At 41.2% G+C, this 17,081-nt stretch overlaps 1 protein-coding gene across 1 annotated transcript in view; it reads right to left on the reverse strand.

Annotated features, from left to right (window-relative positions):
• LOC126281947 (peroxiredoxin-4) overlaps positions 1 to 17,081 on the reverse strand; it is a 37,603-nt gene that overhangs the window by 1,108 nt on the left and 19,414 nt on the right. The window contains exons 2-3 of the mRNA XM_049981309.1: positions 1,269 to 1,386; positions 948 to 1,187 (exon numbers count right to left, since the gene is read on the reverse strand). Coding sequence (XP_049837266.1) covers positions 948 to 1,187; positions 1,269 to 1,386 — 358 coding nt within the window. The remainder of the gene's footprint in view (positions 1 to 947; positions 1,188 to 1,268; positions 1,387 to 17,081) is intronic.

Raw genomic sequence — 17,081 nt, forward strand, 5'->3', positions numbered from 1 at the left:
ATTTATGAAATTTAAACAAAACACGAATAAAAAAATCTGTATAAAGATGAAAGGAAGCTTTAAAGACAACACAAACCATGACTAAATATCAACAAGAACATGTGTATAGTCCTCCATATGCCATTGTCATAAGGACAAAATAAATAATCCTCACCGCTGTTTCCCAGCACATGTCAGCATGATCCTTGTTGCTCATTCCATCCCACACAAAATTCCATAAATGAGACAAAGCACAAGATCACATTGCACACTTGGTATGTCCACCATCTATCCAACATCCTTGTGAGAGCTTGTACTTTCTACATTCTATATGCCTCATCCCTAATAACAATGTCAATTTCATCCACTGAAACTATAACGGCACATTTACAGCAATTATCAAGCCACCTACACATGTATGATAATGGGTAGGTGCCCCTACATCAAAAACATCTGAAAATATCTTTCTAACAATAACAGCTCAGACCGTAACAGGGATGTTAGGTCTCAAACAGAGAACTGGCTTCTGCCAATTACTGATGATACAGTTTAATCTCTATTTTTCTGTCATTTCTGCAACTGGTTATTTTATTGCTCTTCATTTCTATTAGCAACGTCCGCTACCTTCTGCACTACTGTAGTACATTTCCCCCCAATACGAACATTATCATCCAAATTTAGTCAGTTCTAACACAAGTGATCAGTGTTGTTATTGACTATGACTCCCCAAATGATTGATTATTTCCCCTCATCTGCTCTCATACTTTAGATTTCATTTCAGTTATTCATCTTTGTTACAGAGAGAGAAAAGAGACTGTTGAACCCAAATAATATATTAACCTACATATATTCAACTGATTGCAGTCTTATGCTACCGACATACTTCATTGATCTTCATTCATGATTACTTAACTAAACATGCACATTTATACTAGAGCAAAACTATAGTGTACAAAAGAAAATAGTACCTTAAAGCATGCCCTAAATCTTCCAGGTACACGCCATAGTCTCTTGCAATCTTGTGAGTCAAATCTGACAGTAATGGTATTTTCAGTTTTCCTAAACCACCTTCTTTTCTAGGAAGGTTCATCCAAGCAAGATGTGTGTATGGGGAATCCACCGAGCAGGCTACAACCTCTGCATTTAATTTTCGAAACTCCTCAATATTGTCATTGAATGCTAAGATTTCTGTAGGACATACAAATGTACTGCAAAGACAAAATTGTGTCACTGAATGGTTATTCCTTACCTTCTACATACAATTCAAAATAAAATTTTGTTGTACTTACAAGTCTAATGGGTAAAAGAAAAATACAAGGTACTTCCCCTTAAAGTCAGAAAGTTTTAATGCTTTAAATTCTCCATTTATCACTGCTGTTCCTTCCCACTCAGGTGCAGGTTTGGAAACTGAAATAAAATATTAACAACGTTCACTTTGAAAGCACATTGGGGCATAAGTAAGTAATTACATGTAAGATTTGAAACTTTCCCGGTGTACAGACTGTTTCATAAAATTTTGGGCAAACTGCTGGATGTTTTCAATTTATTGCCACGATATTTCAGAGCAGAGTCTTCTGGACATATGAAGGGCAATACTTAAATACTGCTAAATATGACAGCAAGTTGCGAACAACTGGCAGTTTGCCTGAAATTTTCTGGAATTATTAATTACATTGTTAGGGAATTCCATAATGTACTGATTCTGACACAGAAACCTACTGATTTCTGAACATCAAACAAGAAAGGAGTGGATCCTCTGTTTTGTCAAAAGTCTGTTGACTCTTTTGTTTTTATTTGGTTATTGGTCCAGTTTTATCATTCAGTACAAATTTTACTTCAGCACTGGAAAATCTAGGATGGAATAAAAACGATATGAAATTTCGCACTGTTAATCTTTAACTCTGGTATATGACGCATAGTTCTGAACAAGAAGACAAGACACCAAGAATTGGGGGCTAATTTCACAGATCATGAAATAATCTTATGTACAGTTGTTGAAGTCACAGAGAGACAGAAGGGCTGGCCAGTACTTACTATCAGGAGGCACAATTCGTAGAACCGGCAACAGGATGACTTTAGGTAGAATGTACTAGTCCTAGATACTGGAAGTGTATAGTCTTTTATTGTATATGAACTTCTAAATCTGACTGTCTCTGGTGTGCGTAAGGTAAAAAGGGTAATAGGAAAGTTTTGCAGTACAGGGGCATTCATTTAATTTTTTTAAAGGAATTTCCGCCACACTGAATACACCTCGCCCTCTGAAACCAATCCCTAAACCAGTTCTCCCAACTTTCTGTAGGGAGTAAGGCACACCTGTTGTCACAAGCCCTCACGGGATCCTCATCACTTGAAAAGGAGAAACCTGGACTACAAGGAGGCTGCTCAAGACTTTTCAGTCCTGTACGCAGCAAATATTTGGTGCATGCTTTGGTGCGGTGAGCTGGCGCTGCCGCATTATTGTGGTGGAGAAAGCAAGCGTCCATTCTTGACTTCGCTCATAAGTTCTTAACAGACTGGATGAGTTCAGGAAGGCACTGTTCAGTGTACCACTTAGCTGCTACTGTCTTCTCTGTGTTCAAAACAACAAGCTCCACAATTCCACTGAATTTGAAAAGAATAGCTATCACTTTCATCTTTACTCATCGGGATTTTCTGACAGCTAAGAATGTGTCATCAGCTTCAAAGGCCCAAACTTTGTTTTGACTCTACGGCACACAATAATAGTACAGCCAAGTCTCATCACCTGTCACAATTTTATTCACGTACTGAGACGGTCCCTTACAAAACTTCTTTAACACATCCCTGCACCAAGTCGCACATCGTGTCATCTGCTCTCCTGTGAGTCTATGCGGCACCCAGAAATGACAAAGTTTCTTTACTTGCAAATAATCAAGCAGAATCAAACAAATTACTGGTGCATTTAGTCCTAGGGTATCCTCTATCTGCTTATAGGTCACTCACCTGTCTTTGTCTAGTATTTTCCTCACAGCATCACTGTTTTCCTCCAGAACTGATGAACATGGCCTTCTCGCCCTCTCAGTGTCCTCCAGTGTGAAATTTCCTCTTTGAAATTCTCTGTACCACCTGAATATAGTTGTACAATGTGGACATACATCACCAAGTGCAAGAGCCATTTCTTCAAAGCTTTGGTCTACATTTAAACCATGCCCCAGGTTGTACTGCAAAACTGCCCCAATTTGACCACGGTGCCATAGCAAGCACTTCAAACTAACTCCCTAGTGAAAGACTGCATCCACAAACATGGCACAGTGGCTACAATGCAAGTATGAAGTATTCTCAGAATACAGGAACAAACAATCTCCTGCAACTTACTGTTGCGTTGTATTGCAAAACTTTCCTACTACCCTTTGTACATATAATGGTCCCTACAGAATTGATGAATGCAAATTTCGCAGTATATTAAAATTTTTCTGGCGATGTCCTGGAAGGGTGAAATGTGTCATTAAAAGGGTCACTTTTTCTCTTGGCATATCAATTGGTAAACAACTTGAGTGGTTTCAGATGCCTTTCACATTCTAGGATTTACCAATGGTGTGACTGGAAACCAGTATTGGGTACATGCATGGGGAAGCTTATGATTGCAGCATTACAATCCTAAAGTAGATGATGACGATGATGATGATGTTGGATATTGGGCACTCGACAGCATGGTCACTTGTGGCCTTATGAACTGTCAACATGGCATTCACTTTGGGAGGGGTATCTGTTCAGAGCATGCTGACTAAGGAAGACACCCAACAGTTCACAAAATTTCAACACGGGTGTTACACTGGTGTCGGTGTCAGTGAGCGAGGTGAGCAGATCTCCGAGTCAAAACATGCTAACCAACAGCGGTGCACCACAAACTTCACAGAGTGGTGGATCCTCCCACTGGAGGTGTAAACTTTGTTAATGGTTAAAGCAGAAAGGAGGATATAAGATGAACATCAACAAAAGCAAAACGAGGATAATGGAATGTAGGCAAATTAAGTCGGGTGATGCTGAGGGAATTAGATTAGGAAATGAGACACTTAAATTAGTAAAGGAGTTTTCCTATTTGGGGAGCAAAATAACTGATGATTGTCGAAGTAGAGAGGATATAAAATGTAGACTGGCAATGGTAAGGAATGCGTTTCTTAAGAAGAGAAATTTGTTAACATCGAGTATAGATTTAAGTATCAGGAAGTCGTTTCTGAACGTATTTGTATTGAATGTAGCCATGTATGGAAGTGAAACATGGACGATAAATAGTTTGGACAAGAAGAGAATAGAAGCTTTTGAAATGTGGTGCTACAGAAGAATGCTGAAGATTAGGTGGGTAGATCACATAACTAATGAGGAGGTATTGAATAGAATTGGGGAGGAGTTTGTGGCACAACTTGACCAGAAGAAGGGATCGGTTGGTAGGACATGTTCTGAGGTATCAAGGGATCACCAATTTGGTATCGGAGGGCAGCGTGGAGGGTAAAAATCGTAGAGGGAGACCAAGAGATGAATACACTAAGCAGATTCAGAAGGATGTAGGTTGCAGTAGGTACTGGGAATGAAGAAGCTTGCACAGGATAGAGTAGCATGGAGAGCTGCATCAAACCAGTCTCAGGACTGAAGACCACAACAACAACAACAACAACAACAACAACATCTTGGTTTCAATATGCAACAAGCACTGATGGCAATTTATTCCTTGAGAGTGGCCAAAGGCGAAAAATGGGTTCTTGAGGCAACTAAAGAGGCCAAAATAGCAAAGAGGAGCAATAAAAGCAAGAGAGAAGATGAGGAACACACAAACCAAGAACATTAGGCAACTGGAGAGTTTTAAGAACAACAGAAGTGAGTAACAGATTAAATGTACCTTTAAACTGAATTTCCCAAGAATCAAATTTTCTGACATGTTTATTTTATGAAAATAAATAAATAAAACTATTTGAGCTAGAGGTCTGAAATTTTTTGTGGTATTTTAAGTTACCATTTGGAGAAAAGTAGACTGCATACACCAGCTTAAATCACCAGGAGGAAAAATATACCCTTATTAATTATTAAAAAAATAGCTTAATTTTGATTGTCTAATTTAGGTATTTATAGTATAAAACTCCTCCCCCCATGAACCATGGACCTTGCCGTTGGTGGGGAGGCTTGCGTGCCTCAGCGATACAGATGGCCGTACCGTAGGTGCAACCACAACGGAGGGGTATCTGTTGAGAGGCCAGACAAACGTGTGGTTCCTGAAGAGGGGCAGCAGCCTTTTCAGTAGTTGCAGGGGCAACAGTCTGGATGATTGACTGATCTGGCCTTGCAACATTAACCAAAACGGCCTTGCTGTGCTGGTACTGCGAATGGCTGAAAGCAAGGGGAAACTACAGCCGTAATTTTTCCCGAGGACATGCAGCTTTACTGTATGATTAAATGATGATGGCATCCTCTTGGGTAAAATATTCCGGAGGTAAAATAGTCCCCCATTCGGATCTCCGGGCGGGGACTACTCAGGAGGATGTCGTTATCAGGAGAAAGAAAACTGGCGTTCTACGGATCGGAGCGTGGAATGTCAGATCCCTTAATCGGGCAGGTAGGTTAGAAAATTTAAAAAGGGAAATGGATAGGTTAAAGTTAGATATAGTGGGAATTAGTGAAGTTCGGTGGCAGGAGGAACAAGACTTCTGGTCAGGTGACTACAGGGTTATAAACACAAAATCAAATAGGGGTAATGCAGGAGTAGGTTTAATAATGAATAGGAAAATAGGAATGCGGGTAAGCTACTACAAACAGCATAGTGAACGCATTATTGTGGCCAAGATAGATACGAAGCCCACACCTACTACAGTAGTACAACTTTATATGCCAACTAGCTCTGCAGATGATGAAGAAATTGAAGAAATGTACGATGAAATAAAAGAAATTATTCAGATAGTGAAGGGAGACGAAAATTTAATAGTAATGGGTGACTGGAATTCGAGTGTAGGAAAAGGGAGAGAAGGAAACATAGTAGGTGAATATGGATTAGGGCTAAGAAATGAAAGAGGAAGCCGCCTAGTAGAATTTTGTACAGAGCACAACTTAGTCATAGCTAACACTTGGTTTAAGAATCATGAAAGAAGGTTGTATACGTGGAAGAACCCTGGAGATACTAAAAGGTATCAGATAGATTATATAATGGTAAGACAGAGATTTAGGAGCCAGGTTTTAAGTTGTAAGACATTTCCAGGGGCAGATGTGAACTCTGACCACAATCTATTGGTTATGACCTGTAGATTAAAACTGAAGAAACTGCAAAAATGTGGGAAATTAAGGAGATGGGACCTGGATAAACTGAAAGAACCAGAGGTTGTACAGAGTTTCAGAGAGAGCATAAGGGAACAATTGACAGGAATAGGGGAAAGAAATACAGTAGAAGAAGAATGGGTAGCTCTGAGGGATGTAGTAGTGAAGGCAGCAGAGGATAAAGTAGGTACAAAGACGAGGGCTGCTAGAAATCCTTGGGTAACAGAAGAAATATTGAATTTAATTGATGAAAGGAGAAAATATAAAAATGCAGTAAATGAAGCAGGCAAAAAGGAATACAAACGTCTCAAAAATGAGATCGACAGGAAGTGCAAAATGGCTAAACAGGGATGGCTAGAGGACAAATGTAAGGATGTAGAAGCTTATCTCACTAGGGGTAAGATAGATACTGCCTACAGGAAAATTAAAGAGACCTTTGGAGAGAAGACAACCACGTGTATGAATATCAAGAGCTCAGATGGCAGCCCAGTTCTAAGCAAAGAAGGGAAGGCAGAAAGGTGGAAGGAGTATATAGAAGGTTTATACAAGGGCGATGAACTTGAGGACAATATTATGGAAATGGAAGAGGATGTAGATGAAGACGAAATGGGAGATACGATACTGCGTGAAGAGTTTGACAGAGCACTGAAAGACCTGAGTCGAAACAAGGCCCCCGGAGTAGACAACATTCCATTAGAACTACTGACGGCCTTGGGACAACCAGTCCTGACAAAACTCTACCAGCTGGTGAGCAAGATGTATGAGACAGGCGAAATACCCTCAGACTTCAAGAAGAATATAATAATTCCAATCCCAAAGAAAGCAGGTGCTGACAGATGTGAAAATTACCGAACTATCAGTTTAATAAGCCACGGCTGCAAAATACTAACGCGAATTCTTTACAGACGAATGGAGAAACTGGTAGATGCAGACCTCGGGGAGGATCAGTTTGGATTCCGTCAAAATGTTGGAACACGTGAGGCAATACTGACCTTACGACTTGTCTTAGAAGAAAGATTAAGAAAAGCCAAACCTACGTCTCTAGCATTTGTAGACTTAGAGAAAGCTTTTGACAATGTTGACTGGAATACCCTTTTTCAAATTCTAAAGGTGGCAGGGGTAAAATACAGGGAGCGAAAGGCTATTTATAATTTGTACAGAAACCAGATGGCAGTCATAAGAGTCGAGGGGCATGAAAGGGAAGCAGTGGTTGGGAAAGGAGTGAGACAGGGTTGTTGCCTCTCCCCGATGTTATTCAATCTGTATATTGAGCAAGCAGTAAAGGAAACAAAAGAAAAATTTGGAGTAGGTATTAAAATTCATGGAGACGAAGTAAAAACTTTGAGGTTCGCCGATGACATTGTAATTCTGTCAGAGACAGCAAAGGACTTGGAAGAGCAGTTGAACGGAATGGACAGTGTCTTGAAAGGAGGATATAAGATGAACATTAACACAAGCAAAACGAGGATAATGGAATGTAGTCAAATTAAATCGGGTGATGGTGAGGGAATTAGATTAGGAAATGAGACACTTAAAGTAGTAAAGGAGTTTTGCTATTTAGGAAGTAAAATAACTGATGATGGTCGAAGTACAGAGGATATAAAATGTAGACTGTCAATGGTAAGGAAAGCGTTTCTGAAGAAGAGAAATTTGTTAACATCGAATATAGATTTATGTATCAGGAAGTCGTTTCTGAAAGTATTTGTTTGGAGTGTAGCCATGTATGGAAGTGAAACATGGACGATAACTAGTTTGGACAAGAAGAGAATAGAAGCTTTCGAAAATGGTGCTACAGAAGAATACTGAAGATAAGGTGGATAGATCACGTAACTAATGAGGAGGTATTGAATAGGATTGGGGAGAAGAGAAGTTTGTGGCACAACTTGACTAGAAGAAGGGATCGGTTGGTAGGACATGTTTTGAGGCATCAAGGGATCACAAATTTAGCATTGGAGGGCAGCGTGGAGGGTAAAAATCGTAGAGGGAGACCGAGAGATGAGTACACTAAGCAGATTCAGAAGGATGTAGGTTGCAGTAGGTACTGGGAGATGAAGCAGCTTGCACAGGATAGAGTAGCATGGAGAGCTGCATCAAACCAGTCTCAGGACTGAAGACAACAACAACAGTATAAAACTATTGATTGAAATCATTTGATTGTAGTCTTTTTTTCGATAACAATGTCATAAAAGTGTGCACAAAGTTTTAAGCATCTAAGAAAAGTACTTAATAAGTCTAGAGACTTTAAACATAGACTGGGAGGGAAAATTTTAAATTACTGACCGACATAAATGTTTTATAATAAAGTTTATATCATAGCTATTCTGATTATTCTTACACCAAAATCTTCATCCTTAAAACACTTTCATTGTCCTAAAATTTCTTTGTACTCAGAGTTCACATTATGTAGTTAGACCCTCATAAACTTTATGAAAATTCTTACTGTTTTCCAAGCCATTCACTGGCAAGTTGCCTTAACAGCGCCCTCCATTTTGTTGTTTTAATATGCACAGACTACAGACTACAGATGGATGCTACTCGTGTCACCTTTTTGTCTCTGATATCCATGACCTCCTCTCTCCCCTTGGCTGTGCCACCTGCCCCATTGTCTTTCTCTGGGACCCAAGTCATTTGGACGTACCAGTGAATGAACTGGCTGACCGTTTGGGTAGAGGGGCAGATACTTGTCCGCCGTTCCCTTTCACGAGTTCAGGTGCAGACATGCAGATACGCATCATGTCTCTCTTTGACCAAAAGTGGAATGACCCTTGGTGCACTTCTGCTCAACACTTTTCCTTCTGCTCCTCTTGGAAGGAGTCCACCGTCTTATGCCAGCTATGCATCAGTCATACTAGGCTTGCCCATTGTTTTCTCTTGCTTAAGGAGCCAGCCCCACAGTGTGACTGCAGACCCAGACTGATGGTATCCCCTATATTGGTTGAATGTCCCCTTCTTTTGGCCTTTCATACTAAGTGTAGCCTTCCACGTTTCTAGTCTTTAATATTAACAGATGATTCACAGATGGTTAACTGGTCCTCAGTTTTCTACGTGAGAGTGGTTTTGCTCTACTCCTCGAGACAGGGGCAGCAGGGTTGTGGTTGGAGACTGCCTCGTATTTTCTGGGTTGGCACCCTTGACCAGTCCCCTTGCAGAGACCTATTATTCTCTCTCTCTCTCTCTCTCTCTCTCTCTCTCTCTCTCTCTGTGTGTGTGTGTGTGTCTGTCTGTCGATTTATTATCCCTGCACGGGCGCTTTCACACCTACTATGCAGTACAGATAGTTTCTGTTGAGGGCAGCTGCTGCTGAAGTTGTCCATGTTTCTGAAATAACCTGTTTTCAGCTGTACACAAAGTTTTACAGGAACACAATTAGTTTCATGATGTCAAATTGCACCTACAGGTGTACATTTACAAGATTGGAAATGTGCAACTGACATTATGGTACAAAAACAGTTGCCTATCTTAATAACATGTACTCTGTGACAAGCAGTACAGAATACTCTCACATCAGTAAAACATTGAAGGCCTGATGTGGGAAGGAGGGAGACTTACTGGTCTCAAAATAAAATAGTTACCCACAAGATGCAGGGCACCATAGCTCAAACTGACTGGTCAAAAAACTGATACGTTAGAAGTGCAGTTATGTCCATGAAAAGAGCAAACTAAGAAAACAGGAAAAGGTAAAAAGTTCCAACTAGTAACAATGGAAGCCCATGGCGAAGACAATCACTTCATACCAGGAAGCAGCGGACAATATCCCTTCAACCGCCTTGCTGCGCAGGGCCACACTGCTCGTCAGTGTGTTAATGTGTATAATGGAAGGCACTAGCACCACCATACATGTAGCAGCTAAAGTTACAAACATTTCTGTGCATATGCAGTAGTCTCTGTTTCTTCAGGTTTCTTTGCAGTGACTGCTGGGTCCCTCACCATTAACTATTGTACTATGTACATATCTTTTGAATGTGAGCCCTAGTTCCTCTGCATGATGCTGTTCTGAGCTAAAAATTCATACTGAATGTATAAATCTTTCTTCTTCTTTTTAGTTGCTCTTCGTTGCTTGGTAATCAATGTTGCAACTACCTCATGTTCACTGATACCAGTGTCAATGTGGACATCCTCAAAGTGGTCAAGCCTGTTGTCATTAAATCAGATATATTTCTATCATATGCAGTAATCTGAACTATCTGTTGTATGTAGTTTCCAGAGAATGCATTTAGTAATGTTTTGCAGGATTCACTACTAACAAAACTGTAATTATTCCAGTAGGTTGTTGGGTGATTAAAATCTCCTCTGAAGATTGCTGCACAATTGGGGAACTCACATACTAGCAAACTTAAAGTTTTCTCTAAAGTTTTTGGGGTGAATGGTGGTCAGTAAATGAATCCCATTACAACACCTCACCCCAGATATTGTTTTTTGCAATAAATCTCGCATTCAACGATTTCTGTCTTAGGAGTTTCTTGTCTACTGTGGCAATATCCTTTTCATATATGCCTAAATTTCCTTAAAAATCTATACTGACAATTTTGGGTTTTAACCAGCATTCTGTATCTGGTGTTGTATGCTTCATTGCTTCTTAGTCATGCTTCAAACTCTGCCACTTTGTTGTGAAAACTTCGACATTTAACCACCAGGAATTAATACTATCTCCTTTGGGTGCCTTTTGTTGTATCTTACAGCAACACTTCTGCGTCTTCTACAATTATCGCTATGTGGTTTGGATGGAGACTTGCCTAATCTAAGGGGAACTGCGAGAAGGCCCACATGGAAGACTTCCACGCATTCAAAGTCTCCTTAATGACATACAGTTTGTTGTGTGTACTGTTATGCCATTCTGTCTCCCAATGCTGAAAAACCCTATGGCGTAAGTCAGAACGCAGTTCAGGTTCAGAGATGCTCATCTCCAGAAGCAGTTCCCACGTAGCCTGTTTCGCCTGCCTATCGGCAGGGATGGCGAATTGTCCTAGGGACCACACAAACACCACTGTACGACAGGACTGGTCCAGAGCATAGGTGGACTCCTGGATGGACGCTACCAAAGGATGGCGAGGGTAGCACAGGTGGATAGCTTGTAGTCTGCTCAAGGAGTTAGTACACAGAAGAAACGATTCCCCGGGGCATGAACTGATACACTGAAGTGCACGGGAGATGGCCACCAGCTCTGCAGTGAATACACTGCAGCCATCGGGCAAGAAATGCTGTTCAAAATGGCCCCTGTTGTCGTAGGTGAAGCCAACACAACGATCAGCCATTGAGCCGTCAGTGTAAACCACTTCACAGCCCCGGAACACATTAAGAATTGAAAGGAAGTGACAGCAGAGAGCGGCAGGAGTAACTGAGTCCTTAGGGTCATGCGAAAGGTTCAGACGATCTGCGGCCTAGGTGTACACCATAGAGGTGTATGCAGATGGACCTGGATGGGAAATGGTAAAGGGAAGGACTCCAGTTCAGACAGAACGGATCGCACATGAACTGCAATTGTTAGCCCTCACCTGGGACGCCAATGCGGGAGATGAATTGCTGCGGGTGGAAAAAGGAAACGGTAATTTGGATGTTCAGGAGAACTACGAATGTGTGTAACGTAACTGGCGAGCAGCTGTGCATGCCTAACCTTCAATGGAGGAACTCCAGCCTCCTCCGGGCCACCGGTCACCATACTCATTCTAAAAGCTCCCGTCACTAGGCTAACGCCACAGTGGTGCACTGGGTTGAGTACATGCAACTCTGAGGGTGCCGCCGAACCATAAACCACACTCCCATAGTCAAGGCAGGATTGAACAAGGGCTTTGTAGAGCTGCAGCGGCATAGAGCAATCTGCACCCCAGTTGGTGTTGCTCATGCAGCGGAGGGCATTGAGGTGCTGCCAGTACTTCCACTTAAGCTGATGAAGGTGAGGTAGCCAAGTCAATTGGGCATTGAAAACCAGTCCTAAGAATCAATATGTCCCCACGACAGTGAGTGGATCATCATGAATGTAAAGTTCTGGTTCCGGATGAATGGTACGATACTGACAGAAGTACATGACACACAACTTAGTGGCTGGAAACTGGAAGCCGTGAGAAAGAACCCATCACTGTGCCTTGTGGATGGCTCCCTGTAGGCGCTGCTCAGCAACACCAGTACTGGTGGAGCAGTACGAAATGCAGAAGTCATCTGCATACAGAGAGGGTGAGACGGATGGCCCTACAGCTGCTGCTAGACTGTTAATGGCCACTAATAAAAATTTAGTTTCTATAGGAAAGCATATAACTTTCTTGGCAAATGCCTTTTTGATATTGATGTCTGAAATATTCCTCTGTGATACAGACAAGAGGAAGATTGAGTCAATAATTAAATCACTGAAGACTAAGGACTCTCATGGTTATAATGGGGGGTTTAGCAGAACACAGTAGTAAAGCCACTTTATAAAAAAGGGAGAAAGGGATAATGTAGATAATTTTAGACATATTTCCATGCCATCAGTGTTTCCAAATGTTATTGAAAAGGCTGTGTATTTAAGGATAATTGATCATTTCATATCACAAAATTTGCTATCAAATGCACAGTTCAGCTTTAGAAGTTGTTTAACAATTGAAAGTGCTATATTCTCTTTCCTCTGTGAGGTACTGGATGGGCTAAACAAAAAGTTTCGAATGCTTGGTATATTTTTTGATTTAACTAAGGCATTTGATTGTGTTGATCGCAAAATATTGCTCCAAAACTTGGACCATTATGGAATACGGGGAGTAGCTCACAAATGGTTCACCTCACTTTAGCAACAGGCAGCAAAAGGTCATTATTCATAATGACCACACCTGTTCCTTATTTACATAAATGATGTGCCCTCTAGCATTATGGGTAACTCTAAAATATTTCAGTCTACTGATGACATTAGTTTAGTAGTAAAGGATGTTGTGTGCAATACTGGCTCAGTTTCAAATAGTGCAGTACATGTCCTAAGTTCATGGCTTGTAGAAAATAAACTAACGCTAAATCACAGTAAGACTCAGTTATTACAGTTTCTAACACACAATTCAACAAAACCTGATGTTTTAATTTCACGGGAAGGACCTATGATTACTGAAACTGAACTGTTCAAATTACTAGGTGTTCAGATGGATATTAAACTCTCATGGAAAGCCCACCTTCAGGATCTTGTTCAAAGACTCAATGCTGCCACTTTTACTATTCGAATGGTATCTGATGTGAGTGATTTTTCGACACAAAAATTAGTCTACTTTTCATTTGCTTACGTCATGGTATTATATTTTGGGGTAACTCTTCCCATTCTAAAAGGATATTTTTGGCTCAGAAACGGGCGATCAGACAATAAGTGGTGTAAGTTCACGAACCTCTTGTTGATCCCTGTTCACGAGTCTGGGTATTTGGACATTGGTCTCTCAATATATATATTCCTTGCTGTCATTTCTTGTTGACAATATTAGCTTATTCCCAAGAATAAGCAGCTTTTACTCGGTTAATACTCGGCAGACATAAAACCTGCATTTGAATCGGACTTACTTAACTCTTGTGCAAGAAGGTGTGCAGTACACTGCTGCATCCATTTTCAATAACCTACCACTCAAATTCAAGAATCTTAGCAGTAATCCATGCACTTTCAAATCGAAACTGAAGAGTTTCCTCATGGGTCACTCCTATTCTGTCGAGGAGTTCCTTGAAAAATTATGCTAATTCTTATGGTATTGTTGATTGCGTTTACTTAAACTTATGGAGTGACTTTTTTGGGTTCATAAATATTTATTTTTATCTGTTATTACTTTTATGTTGTAATTTCATGTACTGACAAGTTCCATGAACTTGGAGATTTGCTCCTCAATTTGGTCCTACAGTACTTGACGTGTAAATAAATAAATAAATAACAGAGCTTTGCAGGACCCCATTCTCCTGGATATGGGGGAACTATGGGAGGCACCAACTTGGACACGGAAAGTACAGAGTGACAGGAAATTTTGGATAAAAATAGAGAGCAGGCCTTGGAGACCCCACCCATATAATGTGGCAAGGATATGATGTAGCCAGGTGGTGTCATACGTTTTGTGTAGATAAAAAATGATGGCAACAAGGAGTTGGCAGAGTGCCCCAGGTGGAAACCACCCTGAAATGGAGCCAGTAGGCCACGTTGACTCCCAGACCCAACCCAACCGCCAACACACCATATGTTCAAGCAGCTTACAAAGAATGTTGGTGAGGCTGATGGGCGGATAGCTACCCACATCAAGCAGGATTTTACCGTGTTTGAGGTGACTGTGGATTCAATCCTGTCCAGGGTTGTGTTGGGCAATGTGCAAGTGCACTGAGGAGCTCCCACTCCGTAAATGGGGCATTATAGGGTTTACTGTGGTGGGTAGTGAATGAGAGTACTTTTCTTTCCATCTGCCATTTGAGGATGCGAAAGGCTGGGGGGTAGTTCTCTGATGCAATGGCTCGAACATAGTGCTCGGCAATTGTGTTTGCGTGGGAACATAGCATGTCATTGATGTTAACGCAAAGGGACACCTGTTGGGGTCTGGTACCCTAAAAGACATTAATCTTTGCCAAGACTTGGGAAGGTGACGTATGGCACCCAATGGTCGACATGTACCTCTCACAATACTCCATCGCTTTATAGGCTGGTGTACACAGGTACGGAGCTGCTTAAAGGCTATCAGATGCTCTAGGGAAGGCTGCCGCTTATGTTGCTGTAGAGCTAGCCGACGCTCTGTAATTGCCTCAGCGACTTCCGGCAACCACCAAGCGACTTTCTTTTGCTGGGGGCACCATAAAAAGTGAGGGATCGCGTTTTCTGTCACAGGAATGATTGCAGTTGTCACCTGCTCAACCATCACATCGATGTTACCATGTGGGGGAGAGTCAATGGTGACATCAGAGGTTAAAGTTTCCCAGACCACCTTATTTAAAGTCCATCTATGCAGGTGTCTGTGGGCCTGACGCCGGGGCAGTGGTCACTACCACACAGGGCGTCATATACTCTCCAGTGGATGATAGATAGGAGAAGTCCTGGGCTGCAAGTTGATAAATCAATGGCCGAGTAACTATCTTGAGCCACACTGAAATGTGTGGCGGCTCCAGTACTTAAAAGGCAGATGTCGAACTGAGACAATAAAGTTTCGACATCTCTGCCTCTGCCAGTAAGAACGGTGTCACCCGACAAGGGGTTATGGGCATTAAAATCTCTCAAAAGTAGGAAAGGTTTAGAGAATTGATCAATCAGTGCAGCTAATACATTTAGGGGTACTGCACCATCTGGAGGAAGATATACATTGCAGACAGTTATTTCCTGTGCCATTCGTATTCTCCTCTCCCGCTGTTGGGTCATAGCCTAGAAAACTTGACTGAAGAATCTGTGTTGTTTCGCATGTGATTGTATACGTAATCCTCCCACCTACAGCCATTTCCTTACATAATTATTATGACACTGTCAGATAAGAACATCTTTTTCAATCAACATGCATGTCTGCATGTACAGAAAAGTTACTACCATTAATTAATTATTGATTATTGCTCTTTGGCTTTCCCAAAATACAGGAAATATTAAGAAAAATCATTGTACTGTGACCATAATAGGCTGTTTTTTTATTTAAAAAAAAAAAACACTAAGTGGTAGAGGGGGATTCCCTGACCAGAGCAAGCATCACAGGGACCCGTACGTAAATCCTGCTGAGTGTCAGCCACATCCTGTAATCTTCCTACTTGCAGAAAGCTTAACATCTATTGAAAGTTTTTTACAAACAAAAATGGTTTATAATGAGGGTGTGTGTTTAAGTATTGTAGGGAATTTAGCTGCAGCAGAACAAATGTTCACGATGAACAGAGGAGTGGAAGACCTTACATTTTGACGGATGAGTTGGCAGAAAAAAAAAATCGAGGAAACTGTTTGTGAGGATGACCAATTGACTCTGGATGAAATTTCTCCAATGTTTCCACAACTCTCCAGAATTCGATTATACGAGATACTGACAGGAATGCTGGGATATCAGAGACTGCACGAGATGGGTCACAAAACAGCTGACAGAGCAGCACAAGAATAATCAAGTCAGTAGTGTCCCGCCTGAGTTCTTGAGCAACTTTAATTGGAAGGTGAGGATTTTCTGAGCTCTACTGTGACTAGATGAAACATGGGAGTTTCATTACACGCCAGAGACAAAAATACATTCGTCTCAGTGGTGTCACACCAATTCCCCATCAGACAAAAAATTCAAAATCACAATTTTTAACAAAAAAAATTGTGGCCTCAGTGTTTTGGGGCCAAAAAGGCATAATTTTGGTCAAATTTCTGCCCTTGGTAGACCATTACGCAAAAAAAAAAAAAAAAAAAAAAAAAAAAAAAAAAAAAAAAAAAAAAAAAAACCAGAGAGAGAGAGAGAGAGAGAGAGAGAGAGAGAGAGAGAGAGACCAACTCGAAAGGAGTATTCAAAACAAAAGGAAGAGAATGCGGATGACAGGTATGTTCTTGCTGCATGGCAATGCCCATACTTACACTGCCTCAGCCATCAAGGCGCTCCCCATATTCCTCTGACTTGGCACCTTCAGATTATCATCTTTTTCACTTCCCCGAAGACACACAGGAGTAGAATTAAAATTTTCAACCGATGAGCAGGCACAGGAAGAGGTCCTGAAGTGGGGCAAGGAGCTGGCTGGGGAGTAGTTCGAGGAGGGCGTAAAGAAGCTTGTGCCACGGCTCAACACATGCATTGAACAGGATGGCGATTATGCGGAAAGATAGCCAACAAGTGCAGCAACAGTATCCTGTAAATTCCTCTGCTCCCTACCCGGGTACACTTTTTCTGAAAATATAAAAATCTAGTACACTTACTTTCTGAATGTCAATCAATGGAAAATCCAACATG

The sequence above is a fragment of the Schistocerca gregaria genome, chromosome 1, assembly GCF_023897955.1.
Source record: "Schistocerca gregaria isolate iqSchGreg1 chromosome 1, iqSchGreg1.2, whole genome shotgun sequence".
In the NCBI taxonomy this organism is placed as follows: domain Eukaryota; kingdom Metazoa; phylum Arthropoda; class Insecta; order Orthoptera; family Acrididae; genus Schistocerca; species Schistocerca gregaria.